The 24,236-nt window shown below is 42.5% G+C and overlaps 1 protein-coding gene across 3 annotated transcripts; it reads right to left on the bottom strand.

The window, feature by feature from the left end:
- Nucleotides 1–579: 579 nt before the first annotated feature.
- Nucleotides 580–19,851, bottom strand: CANX (calnexin). 3 transcript variants are annotated; one of them, XM_030957109.1, is made up of 15 exons: nucleotides 19,795–19,851; nucleotides 11,868–12,056; nucleotides 11,335–11,408; nucleotides 10,760–10,818; nucleotides 9,990–10,131; nucleotides 8,603–8,684; nucleotides 7,269–7,461; nucleotides 6,176–6,365; nucleotides 5,780–5,893; nucleotides 5,147–5,303; nucleotides 4,619–4,834; nucleotides 4,088–4,207; nucleotides 3,845–3,983; nucleotides 3,560–3,648; nucleotides 580–2,963 (listed from the first exon to the last, which is right to left on the bottom strand). In XM_030957109.1, the coding sequence occupies exons 2-15, from the start codon at nucleotides 12,051–12,053 to the stop codon at nucleotides 2,910–2,912; spliced, it is 1,815 nt and encodes a 604-aa protein (XP_030812969.1). In that variant the 5' UTR covers nucleotides 12,054–12,056; nucleotides 19,795–19,851; the 3' UTR covers nucleotides 580–2,909. The 3 variants fall into 3 exon arrangements, with proteins under 3 accessions (XP_030812969.1, XP_030812971.1, XP_030812970.1); XM_030957111.1 differs by having other exon boundaries at nucleotides 19,698–19,807; XM_030957110.1 differs by lacking the exon at nucleotides 19,795–19,851 and adding an exon at nucleotides 19,443–19,589.
- Between the last annotated feature and the right edge of the window lie 4,385 nt (nucleotides 19,852–24,236).

Here is a 24,236-nt window from a genome sequence, read left to right as displayed (position 1 = left end):
ACTCGCAAGAAACCCTCCTCAGGCACAGGAGCCAGTCTCAAAACCAGACATTCATAGCACAGTAGAGAGGTCACAGCCTCAAGCTGTGACAATTGAGTACTGAGCAGAGCCAGCGAGGGGAGATCACATCAGGGACGCTGCTGGAAGGGGTTAGTGGGTTAGATGCACCCGATCAACTGCCCCTACCAACCACTGGCTCTAGGAGAAAAGCTGCTCTCTGCACTTCTGCCCTGTGTGTCAGAGCCCATGGGTTTTGTTTTGATTCACCATTTCAGCCCAACACTCCCCCCTTGTCAGATACAGCACCTCAAACTCAGCATCCTTGTCAAGAGCTGCCATCCTTGGCTGCACAGACACAAAAGGCCCAAATACACCTTCCAGGATCTGTAACAGTTCCAAACACAGTTCACAGGTCACAGCCAGGTGGAGTTTCACTACTCTAAAAAACACAGCTATGCTTTATGCACTGAGGATAAGCAGGTAGCTGTATTTTTCCCTCAAGACTTTAAAAATAAGAGCAATTCTAAGGTGAAACTGAGGCACCCAAGCCAGAAAGCAGGATAAAAAGTAACTTGTCTATCCATTTTGGAAAGTCTTCATTTATTGTAGTGATTATTTAAAGCATACACTATGGTATCAAAAAAAGCCATAACATGCAGACAGGACTTTTTCAGGAGAATTAGCAGAAGCAAATGTAGATTTACAATTAGCGTTAATATAATGCTATTTAAAAGCTGATAGCAGATCTCAAGTTCACTTTTGATGCTTTGAAAGAACATGTATGCACAGGGGTTGTTTGGGAGTTTAAGGCAATTTGCATATTAAGATAAAAAACCATTAGATTAATTAGATTTTTATGTTGTGCTCAAAACATTAGCTGAATTGAAACCATTTACATATACTTCATCTCAAAGGACTGAGAGTCATAAATAGCAGCTGCTCCTTGATAAAAATACAGTCCTGAGAACAAGCTAGTAGCAAGGCTTAAGCTATGACATCTTCCATGTCAGAGTATAAGCTATTTTTGCAATAAGGAGCAGTATTGACCAGGTGTTCAACAGGCAAAGGCATTCTAAACATGCAATAGCTCCCAACAGAAGTCTGAAATTACTTCCAGTATCTTGCTTACAATAGTTTATTTGTACACTGCAGAGAGATCAAGAAATCCTGCTATGCATTTGTGATCACTAATATTTCAAACACAACAACCAAGGGATACAACATAAGGACAGGCAGCAAAAGGTGTTTTACAAAAAAAAAAAAAAAAAAAAAAAAACCCAAAACAAGAGTCTTTTAGTAATTGGTTAGATTGTTTGCAAGGTAATTGGAACACTCTTCCCCCCACAACCCCTGGGAACTATTCCACATACTATACCTATCATATGACCAAACAACACTGGAGTGTTTAAGTTCAGTGCAAGAAGAATAATTTCATGACATTTAATTTCATTCTAAACAAAGGCAAAAGTTTATCTACATAGACATCCAAATGCAAACATATTTGGTACAGTGTAATGAATTACATCCATCTCACCCTCAGAGGTAATGCTCTTGTAGTGCTCACCTGCATTCCACAAAAAAAAGGTGTTTGAAACAGTGTAGTATGGTAGACTCAACACTTTAAAAAAATTTATTCAGCTGGAATTGGAATTTCCTAACATTCACAATATAATTTAGAATGCACTTGTTACATGAAGAGCAGATAAAAGGACTTAAAACAATTTCACATACCAGTTAAGAGATTCCACATGCTCCTTTCCCACCTACAATACTGACATCTTGGTTGTGGTTTTTTTTCTTTACAAATACTCACTTCAACTTGTCTACCTGCCTACCTCCCTCATTTCTACAGCAGACATACAGTGACAACAGTGAGAGGATATGGGACACTGTCTTATTCAGTGTTTGGACCCTGGAAAGGAGCAGGCCTAGCTATGAAATCGAGTTTGACAATGAGCTGAACATGAAGTGCTTCAGCAGCTGAGGAAAAGCTGCTCTCAGGAAGAGCTGTGTCGTCACAGAGAGGAAAACACCGGTGGCTGAACAGAGGGCAAAGGGGGAAGTAGCCTAACCACACCTCCCCAGCAACCCTCAGCTTTACAAAAAGAGTTCAAGAACAAATAAACTTGGTTGTCTGCAAGCTCTGCAGGATTAAATGCCACATTAAGATGACCCACTCCAAATCCTAGATTGTTTGTCAACATTTCGCAGGGCTTTAGCCATGCACAGTATGCATATATTTTATAGACTGCCTAACCCCTTCCTTCCACCCCTTCTTCCTTTTTCCCCTCCCCCCAAAAGAATGAAGTTGATTGATTAGAGAGTTTCACTACTGGTTTCCTCATACATCTCCTCCCAGCTGTCTTTTCTTTTGAGGGCAGGGGTGTTGTCAAATGCATTGACAACTTTTCTTCGAACAATTACCAAATTTTCGGGGTATAAAGACATCGGTGCATTTAGGAATTTACATATTTGTAAAAAAAACTAGTTATAAAACTGCATTTTTATCACCTAGCACTTTCAAGATTCATTGTTATATTTCACTAATTAATATATTAAATTAAGCCAAGGTTTGAGACTGGAAAAATTCTACCAATCTACTTAAGAACAGAAAAGAATATTTAAAACCAAAAATGAAAAGGTTAGTTATGTTACATTCCAAAATCCACAGCCCATTATATTAAATGCTTTCTTTCTACAGGAATGATGCTCTTTAAAACAGATGATTGCAAATATTTTACTGCTAGACACTCCATTACATTGGATCGTGTGACTGGAACCTGTGGATGGTGAAATCTTGAGGTTTGTCCAAGTTTCAATGTAAGGTGTCCAAGGTCCTCTCCCAGAACCATGTTTGAAAACAACAACAAAAAAAAAAGAAATCACAGATCAAGTTCTTATGACTTTTTTCAATCTTTCCTTGGCTTTCTGTTTCTGGGTGATCTATTCACAGTTTCCTCCTCCTGCAAGAAAGCAATTTGTGTAAAGATCAATAAAATAAAACCTAAATATACCCTTCATAACTATTTTGAGAAAATCTATGAAAAATAATCCACTTTCACTTTTACATTAGAATTCAGTTTTTGAAAGGACCTACTGCTTAAAGTACTTCGTGGCAAACAGGCAAATTCTTTGTTTTCACAGTGGATGTACACCATTTGTTGGGAGTGCTCAACAGCTTCTGTTGCTGGGAGAATCCTTTCACTTCAAGCAACACTCCACTCATTTTTGAATCATTGTGTCAGTGTAGAGCACTTAAGGTCATATCCTGACTGCAACTGAAGCTGAGTAAGCCTTCTGCCTCAAGAAACTGCCTTCCAACAGTCCCACTCCCCTCAAGGCAGGTCTACAGCAGTGCCTTTAGCAGGGTGCCCAAGCCTGCTCAAGTCAGCCACAGCAATTTCTATTCTTCAGGGAGATTAAGTTTTCTAAAGTGTCTAAAGAACTGGGAGGGAGGGTCACATGAGCCAGGTTAACTTTTAACACTGTAGTAAGGCCTGCTCTACACAACCTAGGAAAGAAAATGCATAAGCTTCCTTCAAAGATTAGGCACTCTTACCTCTGATGCAGGTTTCCTGTCTTCCTCCTCCTCCTCTTCTTCTTCCTCTTGACTAGCACTTCCTAGATCAGCATCACTTTTCTGCTTCTCTTCAAGGGAAAATGGGGAAAAAATATTAAAAATAAAAAAAAACCCAAAACACAAAAAACCCCACCGAAAAACAACCAAAAACATTCTCCTTCCTGACTTATCTTCAGTTCACCATTGGCTTTATTCTATATCTGCCAATCCTGTTGGTTTAGTCTATCAGGGAGAACATCATTCAAGATTACTTAGTTTACCTACCAAGCTTTTCCTCATTTGCGTCCTCCTCTTCCTCCTCCTCTTCTTTTTCTCCTTTATCTTTTTCTTCTTCTTTCTCGTCATCCACCACATCAGGCTGAGGAGCATCAGTCTTCTTGTATTCTGCAGCACTTGGCTGTTTCTGAAAGGCAATGACAAACCCAGGCAATTATTTGTGACATTCAGGCACATTTTACTGAACATCCTTTCAAACATGAGGCTAATTATCAAAGGAAATGCATTTACCTTTCCAGAACAGCAGAAAAGGACGACGAGGAACACTGGCAAAGCCACAGTGAGGATGTAGACTACCCAAAGCCAGGGACGCTCTTCAGCAGCTGCCATCATCTGGCCCACAACACCAGGCTGTAAGACCAAAAGAACTGTCAAATTCCACCTCATACAGCAAGCTACCACCTAAGTTTAAGCTACAACATTTTCAAATAGGCTTTTTGCAACTTTAAACATTGTTATTTCAGACCTAAAAAAAAAATCAAGGTAACCTGCACAAGTACTTTTCCCATAGCTTACAAATTAAGAATTAGGCTAAACAGTCCAAATATCAGAGCAAAATCTCAGAAGAGAGCAGTGAGTACTCTTAGTTACTTATAGCAACCATTAACACACTGTAATTATGAATTGAGGCTCCGACCTGGTTTAGCAAAACCCTCAGCCTTAGCACATACAGGTATATATTGACAAAGGCTGAGAGAGAGAACAGCAGAGGCGCTTCTACTGTTCCACTCCACAGCACACAATTAAACCTTCATCTCTCACCTCTGCAGCACCATCAGCTGCTTTTTTCAGTCCCCATCCATCACTGGCCCAATCATCAGCCACAGCTCTATCAGTACAGATAATAAAGTTGTCAAAAAAGATATCAGATGTCATGGACCATAACTCAAGCCCCACAGCACTGACAGGAGTCATCTTGAAAGGTTCCAAGTCTTCAAAAAAGTCTGGGTTTGGGATCTTTCTAGGTTTCCATATACCCTAGAAAAGACAAAAGACATTCAGCCTCATCTACTAGAAGACAAATTTTAGTTTTCAGCCCATTATGAATGGAGAGATATAACAATCCATTGCACTTAATTACAACATCTACAGGTGTAACTAATCAGTCTTTGGGAATCAATACAATGAAGTGATGCCTGGTAAGAAAGCACTTGGAATCTGTCCACTTGAAACATAGCATAATAATGACTGCACTTGAATTTCTAATTACATCTGCTGAATCTAAATCATTCTGCTTTTTGTGAGAGAGATACTTTATTGGCCACCAGCTTAAGCAATGAAAACACAAACCTGATAGTTCACGTTATCAATCATAGGAGGCTTCCATTTGCCTTTGTAGTTTGGATTGTCAATCATTGGGCGCTGCCAGGTACCACAGCCAGGAGCCGTCTCACATTTAGGATTTGCAATCTGAGGCGCCTCCCATTCACCATCCATATCTTCATCCCTGAAATGGCAAACTCAGTTTGAAGTCCACCCCTTGCCTTCATACAGAATATGGCTCAGACAATGTCCAATTTCTGGGAAAATCTAAATTCCTACCGCTAAATGAAGACACTGAAACTTTGTATAGCATAAGTCTGTAGATAAATACACTGCAGAAGGAACAAGGATTTCAAAGACTGACTGTGAAGCACACAAGATCAACAAAAGCCAGTCCCTGAGCACAGCCTCCCCCACTGCCCCTTCCAAGTAGGTTCTACTTCAAGGTAAACATCCCTGCCCTGTTCTGCTTACAGTCACAGAAGAGTTGAAAAATGTGGAGATGAATGCTGAACATGAGTCCTCAGACCACTGCCTTCTACTTTTGGAGAAAAATAGTTGCCTGAACAGCAACTTTGTCAGCAAGCAACAATGAACTACAAACGTCAGTACCGAAGTCATGAAATAACTGCTGCCATTTGCAAGAGGTAGCACACTTACCAATCTTCAGGTTTCTCAGCATCAGGGTCTGCTACATATTCTGGCTCATCATCCAGCCAGCCCTCTGGTTTCACAGCATTTTCATCCGCGATCTTTGCAGGAGCATCCTCATCCCTTGAGGGCAGAGCATTATGTGTTAATATAGACAACACCTAAATTCTTAAGCCCAAGGCGTGATTCTACAGACTCTGAACCAGCCCACTGCTCTAGACAGCCAGCCACCTTCCCTTCTGTCAGGGTCACTCCATGATTTCAGAAAGGAATTGCCTTGCAATCCTAACACATGTGTCTCACGGCATATCAAGGTGCCAACTGCAAAGTACTACTACTAATTTTGATCAGGACAAAATTATGGGGGCTAAGGATTCCCTCAATTCCACCCTTCCAACACCTTACCAGTCATCTGGTTTAACAGCATCTGGGTCTGGGATTTTTGGTCTCTCATCCCAGTCTTCAGGCTTCTGGTCATTTGGGTCCTCAATCTCTCGGGGTGGATTCACAGGAGGTGACATATCATTCAGCAAATTCCCACTGTTGACAACTGTTTGATCGACCAGTATCTCAAAACTATTGTCAGGATTCAAGACTGAAAGGAAAAGAGTTGATGTAGTCATTGCATGTACTATACAAAGCATGAGTCATAGAGCATCACTCATCCCCACTGTACAACCCAAGCTACCACCTACCCATCAACCGCTTTAAAGAACTGCTAAGAACCTTTCTCCTTACACCAAAGTGCAACTACTGATGATGCACCACATCTCACCCTGTGAGAAGGCAGACTCCTGGCAGAAGTCCTATGTGTGTTAAAAGCATGGAGGTTTGTAAAGTGATTTAGCAGTTACCACAACAAGTTGACTTTGGCACAGGAAGTATTGCTTTAGTAGCGAGAATGTATATACTCACATTCTACTCCAGACTAAGACTTCCTACTACCGACTTACAGGATTTTAATCTCACTTCTTTATTTATTGCTGTCTCTGTAGTAGGAAAAGACAGACACTCCTAAGTACTTCCTGCAAGATTTTGATCATAGCTAATATACTAGACACTATTTCAAGAACTCCTGAGTTTATCTGGTACATGGACGCAGAAAAAAATACAAACAAAACTAAAACAAACTGTAATGCCTCTGCATCTAAAGCTTAGCATACCCCATGTTACCCAGAGGCAGCATTCAGGCAGTGTATGCACGCTGATAATTATTTCAAATATACTTAGTTCAAGTTACTTACAACTGCCCTGAAATTCAGTTCTCCTTTAAGTATTAAGTTCAAGTTGCATGACCTTTCTTACATGAATCAAGACCTCCTGGAAAGATGAAATAAACCTTTGCATAGACAATCAGGTTTTGCATTTGAAGCTTTCAAGTAGTTTTTAGTTGTATGGTGCATTGGCACAAATATTCACCTGTTCATCTGGCTCACTCTGAGCTTCTGGTGAAGAAGATGTAGTAATTATTAATATGCATAGTTAGCAGTCACCATACCTAGAGTATAAAGATGAGTCTTCTTATCAGTAAAATAGGTCTTCAGATCTGCATCTGGGCGCTTTGCGTGCTTTTCCTCATATTTGCCAGTCTTTGGGTTTTTGTGCCGGAAGATGAAGTGCAATTTATAGTCCTCTCCACATTTGTCAGGGCCAAACATTATTGTATATGGAGTTTTGTCATGGAACTGATCCTATAAAACCACACAATACCTCACTCCATTATCTTGAAATACAACTTCAGTCATTGTCTGGCATAAGAACTCCCAATTCATTAAGACCTATTCTGCAACTTGAATATTAAATCCATGAAGTCTCCACACTAAAGCGTATGTTCTTCATATAAGCCTCCAGAAAAAATAATGTGCTAAGAATTATCCCAGCTATTTAATCTTGCACCTTTGGGCTCCACTTTCCACATGGAAAACACCAGCTACTCAGGTGTTATCTAAAATATTAGTGTGACACTCACAATGCTTAAGTATATCTCTACATTACAACAAAGTATTTTAAAAGCTATCAATTAGAAGTATCCAGCTACTGGCAATAATGAAAGCCTAGCAAGGCCACTGAGTTCCTTTCACACAAAGTGATAAGCAGCACTAAAAGTGAAGCCAAGCTGCATTTTAGTCTACACTTATGAACTGGGGTATGCCTCAATCTAAGCTCTAACTGGATAGAATCATCACTGAACTCTGCAAGTCTATTTGTTCTTGCTAATGTTATCTGAAAATTCAATGCACATATGAAACTTATTAGGCAGCCAAGCTGTGTTCTGGGTGTTTGTGGTTGTTTTGGAGTTTTTTAACTAGTTTGGAAATTGTATTAATAATACAACTCCAATGAGACTGCAGAAAAAAAGAAGGAAGGATAACAAATCATAAAAGGTACGTCTTATAAAGTCTAGGAAAATAGCTAAAGAAAATCCATAGGCTACAAGAGCCTATGCAAGGTTACCCAGCAGTTCAGCCTCATCTGAACAGGCTAAACCACTTCAGTGAGAGGACAAAATGCAGTCCTTAGGCCTTAGGTGCTGGCCACTCTCTTAAGCACCTCCTTTTTCATTCTAGAACCCAGGAAAATCTGAAGTACTGCAGAGTTTGGCAAAGGTCTACAAATGCTCAGCTATTAGGGAACTTCAGTTTCCACTCAAGGGGCCGTCACATTTCAGTACTTATCCTCTCCAACTGAAAGCACTGGGAAAATGCTGAGTGCAAAGTACTTGGGCAATCAGGCCCCACCGCCTTCACTAAAAAGGTTTCTTCAAAAACAAGCAAAGTGAAAAAACTTCAAGTTCTTTCCCAGCTAATACCCAAAAGTAGGAGCATTACTCACCAGGTTCAGCTCAGGGGTTTTTGAAAGCAATTTCACATAGGCCCCACCACACTCTATTCCATTTTGGAAGTTTACTTCATACCTAATTTTAGTTTTGGATAGAAGAGGGGAGAGTACATGTTATACATGAGGAAAAATTATTTTTGCAATACACAATTACAATTTTGTCAGCACAAATTAACAGTAACACTGTTTTGTTGTTGTTTGCTTTAAATAATTTATCCAGTGAATATTAAAGATACCATCATATAGATACATATAGATATAAGGAGTAAGAGAATATTCACAAGAGCCTGGGAAACATTTTAAAAATTGAAGATTTAGAAGAATTAACCTAACAGAAGAGATTAAGGAAATTGAGTGCTGGCCTAGACAATAATGACCTAGAAGCAGAGAGGAAGAAATACTTTTCTTCTTTCCGGTATATGACACTTCAGCACTGATTGAGGCAAACCAATTATTTTCCCCACAACTACTACAGTAGACAGACAACTCAATTTGCAAGACTACAAAGCAAAGACAATTGGATTTTAGGAGAAGCCCCTTTAGGGTTATAAGCATACAACAGTATTTAGGGATGCCAAGGAGCCTGAAAAAGGCAAACTATCTCTGTCAGGAATAAGCTAAGTATGCTTGATCCTCTCACAATGCCAGCAGCTGGAGTGGATGACCGCTGGGCTTTATTTTTAGCCTAGTATTTCGAGCCAAAACTAAACAGTGCAAAGCAAAGTGACCAACTCATTATCTTGTGCAAATACAAATTAATTTACTCAGTTTAAAATTGATAACATCACTAATAGTGCACAGCACAACTGTTCTCACTGAACTGTTTTTCCCCTGACTTGTTAGTCTAACACACATGCAAGTAGATTCTTCTACAACAGTTGTGACCTATGTAAGGTGTTCATCTTCCATGGCAAATGAACTAAGACACAGGAAGGAGGAAACAAATGTATCTTTACCCCTCTGTCCACTTCTCCTCAGAAACAGGGGGCAGTCTACTGTATAAGGAAGTGCCCTGACCTACTTACAGGCCAGCATTCTTTCAAAAGGACAAGGACTTCCACAATTAGCAGTACAAAAGTCAGTTGCCTGACCTTGTTACCACAATTAAATCAAGTGAACTGAAGCCACAAGACAGGTTACCAAGACTAGTTTGCAGAGACTTCTTCCTTTCCCAGCGTTCAGAAGGATCCATGCTGTTACTAACTCCCCACTTTGGGAATCTGGGTTACTATTTTACTCTTACTCAAAACAGTAATAATATGTTACAACATCTGCTGTCATCTAGACGCCCCAGTCAAAAAAAGCTCAGTTAGGGAATTAACCTCAACTTGCTATCATGTCACCCTGGAATCAACAGAACATCAAATTACTCTTTACTTACTGTATAATAAGGGGTTTGGTATCAAACACAAATGGCTTGGAAAGTTTGGAGGAAATTGCATGATGCTTGGCTCGGGTCACCATTACAAGCCCTTTGTCTCCTGGAAGCTTCGTTTCCTTCATGTCTTGGACTTCCCACTTACCTGGGGAGGAAATTGATCAAAGACATTTATTTTAAAATCTCTGAGTGGATATTTTGTGTAAATTAGTGTCGCAGTCATCTTTTCATGAAAAATCCTTTCCTTAGGATTTTTTCCTCCTGAGAAGCTGAGAGGCCTCAGGAACAAAATGTAAACAATGACTATCTGCTGCTGTGGAATGCAACAGGTGGATCTGTGATTGGTCTCATGTGGTTGTTTGTAATTAATGGCCAATCACAGCCCAGCTGGCTTGGACACAGGGCCTGAGCCACAAACCTTTGTTATCATTCTTTCTGATTCTATTCTTAGCTTAGCTAGCCTTCTGATGAAACCTTTTCTTCTATTCTTTTAGTATAGTCTTAATGTAATACATATCATAAAATAACAAATCAAGCCTTCTGTAACATGGAGTCAGATCTACATCTCTCCCCTCATCCTAAGACCCCTGTGAACACCGTCACAAATTAGAACTACATTTTATATTATTGGCCAGGTATATAAATATCCCTCTCATTTTCTTCAGTGAACATAATTTTAGCTGAGAAACAGAAAAGAAAGACTTGCACCTCTTCTTCATACATGACAAACAGCATCAGAAACATTTATCATCCAAAACCTTAGTTGGACTCACCATCATATTTGGCAATCTCATCATCTGTATCATCTTTCTTGGCTCTGGAAAGGACCCATCTAGAAGACAGACACCCAATGGTTAGGAAACTGTATTTCCCCCCACCACACACACACTAAAAATCCTGCCCTTAAGATAAGGTAGCCCTTGCGGTCTCATGACTACACCCTAGAATCTTGATCCCCTGAAGAGTTCTGTTTCCAAGCCCACAAACTTTTCTGTGTTTGCTACTTCCCACCCCAAGGTAGGACCATGGCCTCATGAGCAAGTACCTCGCTCCTGTAAAAAAAAACAAAACCAGAAGTAGCACCTTACCATCCTCACATCACCTCAGGAAAGTAAAAAAGCCACATGTAATGGCCTCACCTCCCCTTTATTACTAGAACTTAAGGAAGTACTGGTTTAACTCAGCATCTGAACACCTAGCCTCAAGAAGTCATTACTGTAATCCCAACTGAACAGGGGCCCTTTGATTCAGTTTTGAATAATACAAGTTCTGCAGGGAGGGCTTCATGGCCTTTCACCAAGATCTTACACTATTTGCTGTACCAAATCATCCTTCACATTATACTCACCCATCCAGAGTTCCTTTATCAAAAGATTCCACAAAATACACTTCACCAGTTGGGACAGGGGGCCTGTAAGTAACCTATTGGAAAAGGGAGGCATTTATGCACCTTTCAAGACACATTCTTTATTCTACAAAAATACAGGCATGTAAAGCTCACACTCCCTCCTACATTCAAGTACAGCTCACCTGGACATTCTTGAAGCATAAACACAGAAATCACATAAATATTGCTGCTTGTGCCAAGTTGCTGTACTCCTGTCTACAACTAAAACTCAAGTATATACCCAACTGGAAATTTTAGCAATGACTCCTGATACTCACATCACAGATTTCAAGGATAGATCTAAGTCTTCTGGAAGAACATGGGGGACATGAAAACAGGAACAAAGCAGCCAACCTTAATTCCAAGACCTACTCCTAGATAACATCTTTTATAACATTACAAGAGGTTAAGAAAATAAAGACAACTCTGATCAGACTCCCATTAACCAAAACACAAGGAGTAATTCAATTGTTAAAAGAAATTCTATGTCAAACCTTTGGAGCTGGAGGAGCACTGCTTGTTTCAGACTTTGACTCTTCTACATCCTCAATACCATCATCCAAGTCATCCTCAATATCAACTACATCATCAGCATCATTGTCTTCATCCGTATCATGTGCCTGGAGAGCAAGGATCCCGAGGGCTAGCAGGGTCACACACAGCAGCCATTTCAGCTCCATGTTCTGAATAAACAGGACAAGGCAAAGTGGTCAAGCCAGCCCTGCACACAGAGCCACACGATGCTTCTCTGTACAAATCAGAGCATCCAAGGCAACAGGTGAAGTGCAAACTTATCTCTCCAGCCCTGTTATTTACAGCACCTGCCTGAGACAGCTCTAAAAGCTGGGAAGGAACACAACATAAAGCTAAGTATTTAATATCAAACAGATATTAACTCAGTGGAGAACCACATGTACATGTTCTGCAGATCATGCAGAAGTGTCATAATTTTGCTCTTACACTGTCACATCCCACAAGCAGGACAGCAGACACACACATGACACCACAACATATGTGGCTGTAAAAGCCTAAAAAGAAAACCTATTTCATGCTTATGAAGGACTTTCAATACACCGTGCAGGAACTCAAGCTTCCATTCAGTCCAGAAAATTGAAACACAATTTTCAATTTTATTCAAAAATAGTAATTTTTGCAGAGTACTCAATCCACATCTCCTGTTCAATATATTTTTTGTCCTTTCAAATGCAGAGCTCTGGTGTTTTCAATAATCAAACCCCTTCCCCAGGTTTTATTGTAGAATTACTGCCAACAGTCATTGCTACTACTGGCAGATGCCTATAAGCAGTTGAAGCGCCTGGAAACTGTCACTTGATTCAATTCCCTTCTTTCAATCTCTAATTTAACAAGATGACCAAGGAAAGAGTAGCTGTTAACTGGAGCCTTACAGAATTAAAATATCACACCTAAACTAATTCATAAGGTGCTCAGCACATTGTCACACCTAAAACACAATAGATATTGACAAGCTGTAGCTTAAAATATCTTGCAAGTAAAATGGGTTTCAATTTGACTTTCCTCCTAGAAAAACGACAAGATCACTGCATCTTTAGGTTGATACAGAAGGCAACATTCCCAGAACCCTGCTCAGTTTTATCTGCCCAAAACCCTCACAACGACAACGTGTGCCATGCTCATCTTTTCTCCTTTGAATCCCACTCCAAATTTTCCTCCCAAAACCAGAGGTATAACTGAGACTGAACTTTTTTTTGAAAACAAGTATAAAACCAAACATCCCCTCCCTCCTTCCCTTACATTCCTACCTCACACTGCAGCCCTGCAGACTTTCAAACATAACTCAAGCAGAGTTAACAGTGCCTGCAGGGGTTTAAGATCATGCTAGGAAACAAACTTTCAACTTTCCAATGCACGTTTAGGCAACTAAAAGAGTTTACATTCTCAAAAGCTTATCAGCGTTATCCAATTTTCCAAGACTACACTGCATACTAGATCTACCATACTTAGATTATTCTTTAACTTACTTCTAATGACAGAGAGGATTTAAAAACTTTATAACTGTAGTTTTATAACTACAACAAAAGTGTAATTTTAAAGACTTGAGCTGAGGTCATGTCCAGTTTGTCACTACAGGAACATGCAATTGCAGCCAGTTTTCCAACAATAGTGTTGGCCTTGAGGACTATGGTCCAAATGCATGTGCAGAGACCTCCCCCACTCAGTTCAGGCAACTGCACCCAAACAGCTCTGAGCCAAAAGGACAATCATTCCAGAAGGAATAGCTGACAAAAACTTCCAAGGGCTGTTATATATGAGCAAAGCTTGTTTGCTTAATGCACAGTGTACAGCCAAAACTGAAAATAGTTTCAGACCTCAAAACAGCTCTTACTAGTGTGAAAGCCACAACACAAAACCAAGGACTGAAAAGGGTCAAGCAGACATCAGTACCCTTGGAGCTGCAAATTCTCCTTGCACAGATAATGTGTTCTTTGAATAAACTCATACCCAGCAGCATAAAAGCAATACAGAAACAAGAGCCTGAAGCTTCATCTGAAAAAGTGATCTTTAGAACTCTGGATGTGCCCTGTGTGACTGAAGCAACCACAGATGAAACAGCACAAAAACACCTTTCCATGGAAAGGGTTTCATTTTGTCTTACCTTACTTACTAATAGGGCTGCACTAAATATTTTTAAAATAGAACTAAATTCAAGAAGCTTATACAGTTTTATAGTTGCTTTCAAATTATACTATGCTGATAAAATGATCATGTCATGATTTGGAAAGTGATATTACAAAGTTAATCTTAGAAATATACCAAAGTTAAAAATGAGCCAATTCTCTCCTTTCCTAAAAGGAAGGAGCTTCTGCACCCCTCCTCCCAACCTTGTGCAAAGGGTATTAACGGTTTAGCATGCAAGTAATCCTTTCAGTAATCTCACCAGTAGCCAACCAGCACAAAAGTTTTGGTGAAAGAATTAAATCATCCCCCACAACTTTCCTGCCAGTACTGACTCCATATGTAATAATTACTTACTTCACAATCCCACCTCAACTACAACACTTTGAAAATATTTGTCAGCAGCACATGGACTTTGGTAAATGCTCACACCCAAGTGGCAAAGGCATGTGGCCTCAGAAATTCTTCTGTCAAAGCATCTTAGTGAAACCAGACAATTCTGCCAGGGACCGCACAGCAGGGGCAGAAGTCTGCTGCTGATGCTGCATGTCTGTGCTCCTGATACAGCCACATGTATCTACCCTGCTACACTTATCATTTAATGCTCTGTCTGAATTTGAGGCCTTGCTGAACCTCATTTCAAGGAAGAAGTATTTCATGGTCAAGTTACCAAGGAAGCTTCATCACCCCCACAAAAAAAAACAAAAAAAAAGAGAGCCAAAAAGTCTGAAGAGAAACTAATCCAGTTTCACGTCCTTACCTCTACAGTCATTGGCAAGCAGTTGTCACAAGTTTATATCCCTGCAGAAAGTTACTTAGGACATTTCCTACATATTAAATCAGTCCCAAATTCAACATAAGCTACCATTCGTATACCTTGAGTACAGGCTGGTAGCTTCTTCTGCAACCTGCCAGTTATCATGCCAAACTCCTTATTCTGTTTAACCTGAAACAATATAAAAAGCTGGCTAAATTATAGAAAAAAAAGGCACTATGTTCTCAGAAGAGCAATTTAACTGAGGCACACATTTTCGATATTTAAAAAGCTATTTCTATCCATAATGGATGTACTGCTACAGGAAAAAAATTCAAATTCACTTTACACAATCCTTAGGGACACAACATAAACACAATTATGCCCTAGTAAATTAGGTTATTCCTAAATAGAAGAGGAAGGGAGGGGGAGAGAGATACAACTCGGGTTTTATACAAAACAGGCATAAATCAATTTTTCAGTAGAACTTTAAGTTGCTGGCAACTACAGGTGTTCAGTTAGCCACCTCAAACATAGTCTAACCTTCAGACACTCTCACCTACTCTATTATGATCTGACCTCTTCCTTAAAAAGTGTCCAATTTCCAAGCAATTACCATCCTTGGCCATTTTTTACTCTGCCTGGACCTCTCTTCTTCAGGTTAAACTGTGCAGCATTTCTGAAGGTTGGTGTATTTCTGATCATGCAATTGCCAAAAGCCATTAACAAAGGAACACTTTCATAATAGGTGAGAGCTTCTGACGTCTCCATTCTACTTCAGTGTAACCATCACTTTCACCATAACAACGTTTCAAGTCAGAGATAACTCCATGTACTTTTTTTTTAATCAAGTCTTCAGTCACTTGCAGACATTGGCACACCACTCAGATTGAAGCAGAAACTACTGCAATCCCAAAGTTTGAGACTGTCAGCGCTACAGATGACTTGCTTTCACTGCACACACCCATGGCCAGCTTCTACCCCAGAAAACTTCAGAGCTGACATTTGAGCACTGTGCACCTGATTGCCAGAAGGCTGAAACATTTCACCCCAGTATTTTTAAGATCTACAGCAGAGTACTGGAAATAGTCTCCTGGAACATCTGCACTACAGACTTTACTTTTTCACATAGTAAAATCAAAATCAAATTGGAGTGGGATTCAGAAACTGAATCAGGATCTTACCCCAAAAGCACAACTCCTACCATGTAGGACTAAGTGATCGCCACCTTTGGAGTTCAAGGCTTTCAAGAGAGTCATGCATCTTCAAAGATTAATTTTTATTTAGAAATCTCCTTTTTCTGGGCATAAAGAAGAAAGTTCTTCTTTATTATTGGTACAACACTGGAAGCACTCATACAACAGACAGTTGTCACTATTCTCCCTAACATACATGTCCCCCTAGAAGACAGTGAAATTGCCCACAGGAAGGATCTTCAAGCCCTCTGCTATCATTCTTCCAGAACATACTGTTTAGTAACTCCCCTGTCAGGTCAAACAGAGCCTGCAAAACCAGTTTAATCATCTCCTTGGTTACTAATCTATTTCAGTGGTTCATCAAGCCAGCTCATAATACAGCATATTTCAGAATGTATAACTACAATTGAATGGCTACTGGCTATCTAGTTTACTACTTGCTCTTTTTAAAAAATAATTAAGAGTCAGACTAAATAGATCCCATGAAAATAAGACACTTACAACAAACAACACCTATGCAATTTAACTGGATGAGCATCAATGGTTTCTCTTTCAGCAGTACCTGAAGTCTCAGCTGAGTGACTTAAGCAAAGGAAGAACAAATCCAGCTAGCAAAGTCCTGTGCTCCCAACACCGGGTTCCAGTGTGGTATTCACAGCAGAAGCACACCAGTGGAAACAAGCACAATGCCTCATGCAAGGCAAGAATTAGGGAAGAAAAATTTAAAGTCAACATAAAGATGATTCATCACAACACAAAAAAATAATGCAAGGAGACAAGAACAGAAAGGCTGAGACACAGATATACATTTTCCCTCTCAAATGAGAGTTCTGTGGGTTTTGAGCAAAGGCTCACTTACCCTACTTGGTAGTGCACTGATTTCCTAGAGTCAGAACTACTGAAGAGCAGAGGAAATCTCTTCTACATCTCACAATCCCTCTGCCTTCCACATCCTGCCTCCTCTGCGGTGCTAGGGTAACTGTTTACTCAGGCTCATGATGAACCAGCCGCTGGTTTAAGATGGCTCCAAGTCCTTCTGCCATCTTATTTTAACCGTGAATCAATACCCCAGGCCAACCCAGCAGCAAAAGCAAAAAGAGATGTAGCAGTACCAGCGAAAGTAAGTAGCCAAGGATAGAGGAAATAAAGCTGTTGGCAGCACAGCTGGCTCAATACCACAGTTTCAAGAGCAGGTCTGTCACCTGCACCTGCCTGATCTGTCTTTAGGCAGATTTGGGGGATGGACAGCATGGTGTAGCTGAAAACTGTGTGGCCAAATACTGTAATTTCAACAGCCAGTACAGTGCCTCAGAATCTCTCAAGAGGGGATATAATAAAATTATGTTCATGTATATGCAACAACTCATGTAATGCAGACAACACTTTTTCCTCTAAAATACTGTTTTTCAGCTGGACAGCTTCCAGTATGGTGAAGATTCTGCCTTTAACATCATAACTCAATGAACAGCAGACAAGGCTAAAGAAAACCACTTTACTAACAAGAGAGGCAAGAACTCTCCATGGTGGTGGTTTACCCTCCTAGACCCCTTTTTTTCCCCCCCCCCTTCAGTAAGGAGTGGCTGGGATATATTTCTACATGAGGAAGAAGTCTCCTGGAAAGGATCAGCCAAACCTCTCTTGGGGATCCCCACAAAAAAAAGCTGCCTCCTGTTTGGGTTGTAGAGAGCACAAACCAGGCAAGGGATTAGGTGTGAAAAGGGACAGCAACAAAGCTTGCTTTTAATAGGCATTTCAAATATGCCAGTTTCTAAAAATAATGTACAACAGTGCAGATACAGTACAGAAGCAAAAAGCAGATACTGTTTGTCAGCACAGATATCCTTCCTGCAGAACTGGAAGTCCTTGGAGGGTAAGACAGAACCATGAGGCTTTTTGACCTCATAAAACAGATGGGCTGCTAGGAAAATTATATTAGTGGGGGCAGATCTGGAGGGACCCCAAGATCTTTGAGACCATCACACCTAGAAATCAATTCAAGTTTGCCCTGCTACAGAACTGATTCCAGCAAGAACAGGCTGCCACCATGATTACTACCAGAAGCAGAAAATCAAAGGCCAGAAAAATAAGTAAAAGATGGAGCTAAGTACAAGTCTCAGTGAATTCCCTGTAAAGGATTTATTCATTTACTCAGGGGAAGTGCTACAGCATACCAAATGAGAGGGCAATCTGATGGAATTTCAAAACTTTCTTACTATTTTACACTAGATTCCCTTCCTAGGAGGGTAGCTGACCCCAAAAAGCAGTTTACATATCATATGCAGCTTGTGATGCTGCCTGTAAATTGTACAAGTATCTTCTTCATAATGTTTTTTTAAACTAGAAATACTAGAAGTTAACACAACCACAAAGTTTTACTCAGACCTTTTCCTAATTTAATTAAGTGTTTTGCATAAGCCCATCAAATACAGCTAAATTAAGAATAAAGTGGTCTTTGAAGTCAGGTACCTCAGTGTGAACCTAGAGTAATATATATACCAACCTATATTTAACCATTATTTTATCTGCATTAGCTCATACATTATTATAGTTCTGCTATCTCTTTGCAGTACTTTAGCAACAACCAAAATCACAACGTGCAAGACTGTCCTATAAAACCCATGTGATAACCATGCTTACTTGACAACGTGAATCAACACACTACATTTAGAAATACATTACATGCCTAGAGACCAGTTTTCAGACATCTAACATACTCTAAATAAGTTCCAGAAAGAGTTTTCCACGATGATCTGCAGAAGCTCTGCAGCACTAATTATGTTCACACTGATCATCTTGAGGTCTGGACCTTTACCATTACTACTGCCATTAATACATGCCCATTTCCCTTCACGACCAAACCACCTGCAGCATTTCTCTTTCAGTAGCCTAGAAAGTTCTGAATCAGAAACCTGCATGTGAAAGTTCACACTTTAGAATCAGTACAGATAAGAAAGCAGTGTGCTGTACATGCTTTAATTCAATGCTGTGGGTTTTTTTCTTCTTTTAAAAGCACACAACACAATCTTCAGCCAGAAATGAGAAATGAGATGTCATTTATACACTATTTTAAAGACACCCAATGCGAACGATATTTGGGGGACAGAAATCAAAGCAGGCATTTCAATCCCTTTAAATTTTCAGGTCTTCCTGCTGCAGATTCCTCGCCTGCACTTCACCTGTTGGGACTCCAGCTCCGCGCCATGAGCTCCCCCCTTCCAGAGGCTTCTCCTTCCCCTCGCACAGCCCCAGCCAGGCCCACGCCATGCTCTGCACCCACCCCCTGATAGCCCTTTGCGGGGCTTCACGGGGAGCACGTTCCAGATTATTTCCGACATGGAACACGTAGCCAGATAAAATCTAAACCACGCGCTGCCCGCATCTACGTGCGACCCTCGCCTCCCTCCCGGTCCCACCACGCGGCCCTGGCGCCGGCCGCTGCCCGGAGCGGCGCTCCCAGAACTTACCAGAAGAGCCGCCGCTCCCCCCAGGCCGCTCCGAGCCCTGCGGGTGCCGGGCGGGACCCGGCGCTACCGCCGCCGCAGCCCCGCGCCCGCCCCCGGCCTCAAGGGCCTCCCCGGGTCGTCCCTCTCGCCCTGACTCCGGGGGGTCCCCGCCTCTTCCCACCCCCGGCATGGGGCCGGGACCACGCACGGGCCGCCCACCCCCCAGGGCCCAGCAGCGCCCCGCCGCACGCCCCACGACAGGCCGGGCTCCCCCACCGCCTCACGCCGCGGGCGAGTCCGCTCCCCGCCCCGATGTTCCGGAGCCGCAGCGGCTGTGGAGAGAGGGCACGGACGGACGGACGGACACACTCACCCTCCGCCGCCCCGGCCACCGCCGCCGGGCTCCCCTCACCTCCGTCACGTGCCCGCGCGCCCGCCGCCGCCCGCCTATCTGCCGCGCGCCAGCCCCACCCCCGCCTCACGGCGCTCAGCCTCTCCCATTGGCGCACTGCGCGCCCGTCCGCCCGCCCAGCCATCGGTTTTGCGCTCTTATTGGCTGATATCACCGCTGATCAACAGCCGGCCCGCCTCTAAACACGCCCCCAACGGCGCTGCCCTTCGTGGAGCGCTGTCATTGGTCGGCGAGGTTGCAGGAAGTGCCGGCTGATTGGGTGGTTGCGGGCAGGCCGTTGGGATGTGGGCGGGGTCCCAACGCGTGTCGGTCCAGGGGCGCTGCGGAGGCTGACGGGGCGTTGCGGGCGGCAGGGGGCGGTAAGGGACGGCAGGGGGCGGGGCCAGCCCCTCCCGCCCTCCCCGCGCCCCCGCCATTCCCTCATGCCCCTCACCCTGTGGCCCATAAAATAGCGCTGTGTTAAACAGCAGAGCTGTCTTTTTGTCTTCTCGTTCCCTAGAAAGGTTGTTCAGGTTTTCTTGCCTATTCAGCAAATTCAGTGTATCCCGTGGTTCTTTTCCTCAACTACAAGCCGAGGGTTTAATAAAACAGTGAACAGTGACACAGACTCCAGCGTGTTCACAACATGGCAGCGCTGCTCAGCAGCTGCTTGCCCAAAGGCCTTGTGCAATTCCAGAACATTTAACCTGCGCTGTATTTTGAAAATGAAAGTACTGTAGTTTTGTAGAGGTGAAACACTGTGTAAATATTGAACGTTTGTACATAGAATCATTAAAGAAACACGGGAAAATACAGAAAGAAGTGTCCTTGGCGGGCCGATGGGACAGACAGGCCGAAGGCGATGCCGGGTTTGATGGGACCATGTGAACAAGGTCAAGATTAAACTTGAGGAGTCTCTGTGACCTGCCACGCACACAGCCATGTGGGAGGGCAGGGAACACTGCCCCATGGTGAGGAAAACAGGCTCTGGGGTAGCCTGGAAGTTACAGCAGCCTTGCGTTATGTCTGAGCTGCGCAAGCTGAGAGCAACTCCATAGAAAGCTGTGTCTGAGCCACCGAGCTCAGAGCTCCTATGTGGTCTGTGGGCTGTAGCCTGTTCCAGGAGATAGGAGGTATTCTGTAGGAATAACAAATCCAATATTACTATGGAAAACTAAGAAAGAAAAGGGTGGTGGTTTTTTTCTTTTGTAAACATAAATCTGTTTTGAGTTGATGCAATGAGTCAGCAGTATAAGTTTCCCCACAGAGAAAATTCCACCGTGTTAGGACAAAGCAAGCAGGGCCCCAGCATTCAGATATAAGGCTCAGCATAAATGAAATCAGCAAATCCCTGCTTGCACTGAAGTTTGGAATCAAACACATTTTTCCAGAGAAAAACCAAGCTGGCTCCTAAACTGCTCTGTTGAGCTATACCCAGACTGAGCAGAAGATGCAGACAGGCAGGGAAACAGTCGCAAACAGGCAGCACAGGAGATATCAGATGCTTAAAGAAGAACCTAAAAACACTATGGAAAAATACTTTAAAGAGTAACAAAGCAGCATATTTTAGCAAGTGCCCTCCTCAGTCTAGGCAAACCCATTTTTCCACCAATATCTTTCAAGCCTTTATTTTGAAACAGGTTATTAACTGCAACATGACTGCAGGACAGCATAATACTCCTGCTGAAATCACAGAAGCACCAGGAAGTCAAATATACACACACACACACACACACACATGTGATTCCCCTTTCTCTCCTACCCTTTCCCAAAAAAGAAAACATTCTTTCCTTTTACAACCTGCTGAATCATGGCACAGGCAGGCAGCCCTAGAGCTGGCTCCTGCCTGTGCTGCTTTGTCATCAAGAACAGAGCACTGTAAGTTACAAAAAAAAGAATCTGCTAAAAGCATATCCTATATGGGGATTTTTGAGATGTTGAACTTAGATAAAAGAAATACAGAATGAGCACGTGAGAGAGATAATCCAGAAAGAAAGCAAAAGGGATGAGTAAAGGAAACAGAAGAAACATGCACAGAGATTTAACTGCTTTGGCAGCTGAGAAGGTGGTATTTTTAGACTCCAGAATGCCAGGGCAGGGAAGATGAAAGAAAGAGAATGGCAGATACCACATGGCAAACATGACATTGTCAAGGAAAAACATTTTGGTGTGTTCAGGCTTTATTGCAGCAGATTTGCTTTGTCCCACTGACAAACACTCAGGAAAGGTGTTGCTCTCTGACTTTGGTAGTACACTTGGAAAGGCAGAAATCAGGCAGTGTGGTGAGTCTGGCAGAGCCTGAACATGCACACCTCAGAGGTGAGAGGCAACAGTCGGTTTATTAGTGCACTAGAACTTTGAGTAATTCCATTTTGGGGAACTTTCTTGTCCTGAGTGTTATCAGACAGAAACCTCATGCACTTTCCACTGGTATTTTCATAATTCCCTCTAACTTAATCTCCAAAGTGTTCCGCCTTCCTTAATCCCTTCAGGGCATTGCCACATTGCTGGAGTTCTCCTTGCATTTCAAGCACTAGTAGTACATAATTTCAAACTCATCTCCTCTGGAAAACTGGCAAGAAGCGAGTGGAAAATCCAGCAGGTCAGCGTGACAGGAGGGACACCACACTGGCAGAGAGCAGGCAGACAACCAGTGAGAGTACACTGACTTTTGCTCTTTCAAACTTTGAACGGCAGGAGGGAAGGCAAGCTCACATCACTGTACGGAGCAATGTCCATTTGCCCTGGAATGCTTTCCATGGAAAACACATTTTGTTACAAAGACATCTCTGGAGACAATGCTTGAGAGAAGGATGGCAAAAGATGCGCGAACATTATCACAATGGGGGGAGGATTGTCATCTTAAAGGGAAATAATAAAGTCCTGCCACTTTCAGAGCTAATAAACATGAATGTAAAAAGTGTTATAAATTAACTGTAATACGATGAAGCAGATAAATAGAAGAAAAAATCAACAAAGAAGTAGTAACAAAACACTCACAGATGGATGGAAAGAGACAGGCAGACAGAGCACTGAGGTGGAAGAAGACAATTATCCACCTGATACCATTTGCACAAGCTGGGACGTGTCCCTGAGAACAGGAACTTCTTTACAGACAACTTCTGAGACCCAGAAATTCAGAGTCACCCAAGACAAGGCAATAGGTGCAGGTTTAGTCTGGACATAAGGTAGGGAAATCCTGATGATTGTACACACCTTTCCTGGCTCACATAAGCATTGCACCAGTTTGCTGGGCACCATTTGGCTTTCACTGTGCCCCTTTCTGCCAGTTCTTTCATGGACCTGGTGTAGGTTTGCTTGAGAGTGGCCCTCGTACATCCCCAGAATTGAGCCCTCCCTGAGGGTCTCGCGCTGGAGGCATTTGTATCCAAGCATGGTTGCAACACGTGAACAGGAGTTACTCCCTCACTAGGGAAATGCAGGTTACCCTTTGGATTTAAACACAGCTGAAGGCTTGCCAGCAACAGCAAGAGGCTGCCAACACCTTGGTGTCCTGAGGGCATCAGCAATGCCCAAAACCTTTTGCAAAGAAGAAAATGCTCGACCAGGATTACTCAGGAGCCCCCCACCCACATCCCACTTGCCCTTTGGCTTCAGGGGACAAGAACTCTTCCAGCCCTGCACAAGAAGCCTGGCATCTGGGGCCAGATGCAACCCTGGGTTAACTGACCTGGCCTCAGCACAGTGCTCCTCCCCAGCTCTCTGCTTTCCTCACCACGTCCTCTTAAAAAACAAGCAAAATCATGGCAGAGTTGCTGCATTCCTGACATGCCATGTAAACAGCACAAGGCCACCACCTGGAACCCCTGGCCAATCCTAATCCCAGTTTAGTGAAGTCAATAAACAAGGAATTAGTAGCACTTAACTCAGTAACCTCTCCAGACTGGCCACTCTCCCACTTGCAATCAGCAGCTGCTGGAGCTGAAGAAGCTGGATAACAGAAAACATACATTTCAGCCATTTTATGGGTCTTTGTCTGTATCTAAGAAACTCTCACCACTCTCTTTTAAGGAAGACGGAAACCCAGATGTGGTCAGTACCCTGCACGCTGTCTTTTGATCTCTATTTTTTATACTTCCCTACTGTTTTCACTTAAATCCTGCATGTGGTTTTACACTGAGCCTCTTTCTATTACCAGTGTGCCACCCTCCATGTGGCTTCCTCCTGCCTGCTCCTGTGGCTGTTCCGTGGCTGGTGTTGGGCGCCTGCCCCAGCTGAAAGCAAATCAAGTAAAAGAGACATGGTTTGATCTCTGCTGGATTAGCAGAATTGGTTTCTGAAGAGCAGCATGGACGACTTGAGAAATTGAACCTCTTACATCCAGTGCAACTGCTGATGAAGGCAGGTTGGTGCTGAATTACTCCACTGCCAGAATGGCCCAGGTGGGACGTCCCATTCAGTTG

Source organism: Camarhynchus parvulus, chromosome 13 (assembly GCF_901933205.1).
Source record: "Camarhynchus parvulus chromosome 13, STF_HiC, whole genome shotgun sequence".
NCBI classification, from domain to species: domain Eukaryota; kingdom Metazoa; phylum Chordata; class Aves; order Passeriformes; family Thraupidae; genus Camarhynchus; species Camarhynchus parvulus.
The sequence above is the reverse complement of the archived record's forward strand: the minus strand, read 5'-3'. Positions and strand labels throughout refer to the sequence as shown.

Coding starts and splice junctions, on each gene's coding strand:
- CANX (XM_030957109.1), bottom strand. CDS start 12,053: ATGGAGCTGAAATGGCTGCTGTGTGTGACCCTGCTAGCCCTCGGGATC. Junction 5,304..5,779: donor GCTGAGAAACCTGAAGATTG/GTAAGTGTGCTA, acceptor TTGCCATTTCAG/GGATGAAGATATGGATGGTG. Junction 2,964..3,559: donor ACAGGAAACCTGCATCAGAG/GTAAGAGTGCCT, acceptor GCTTTCTTGCAG/GAGGAGGAAACTGTGAATAG.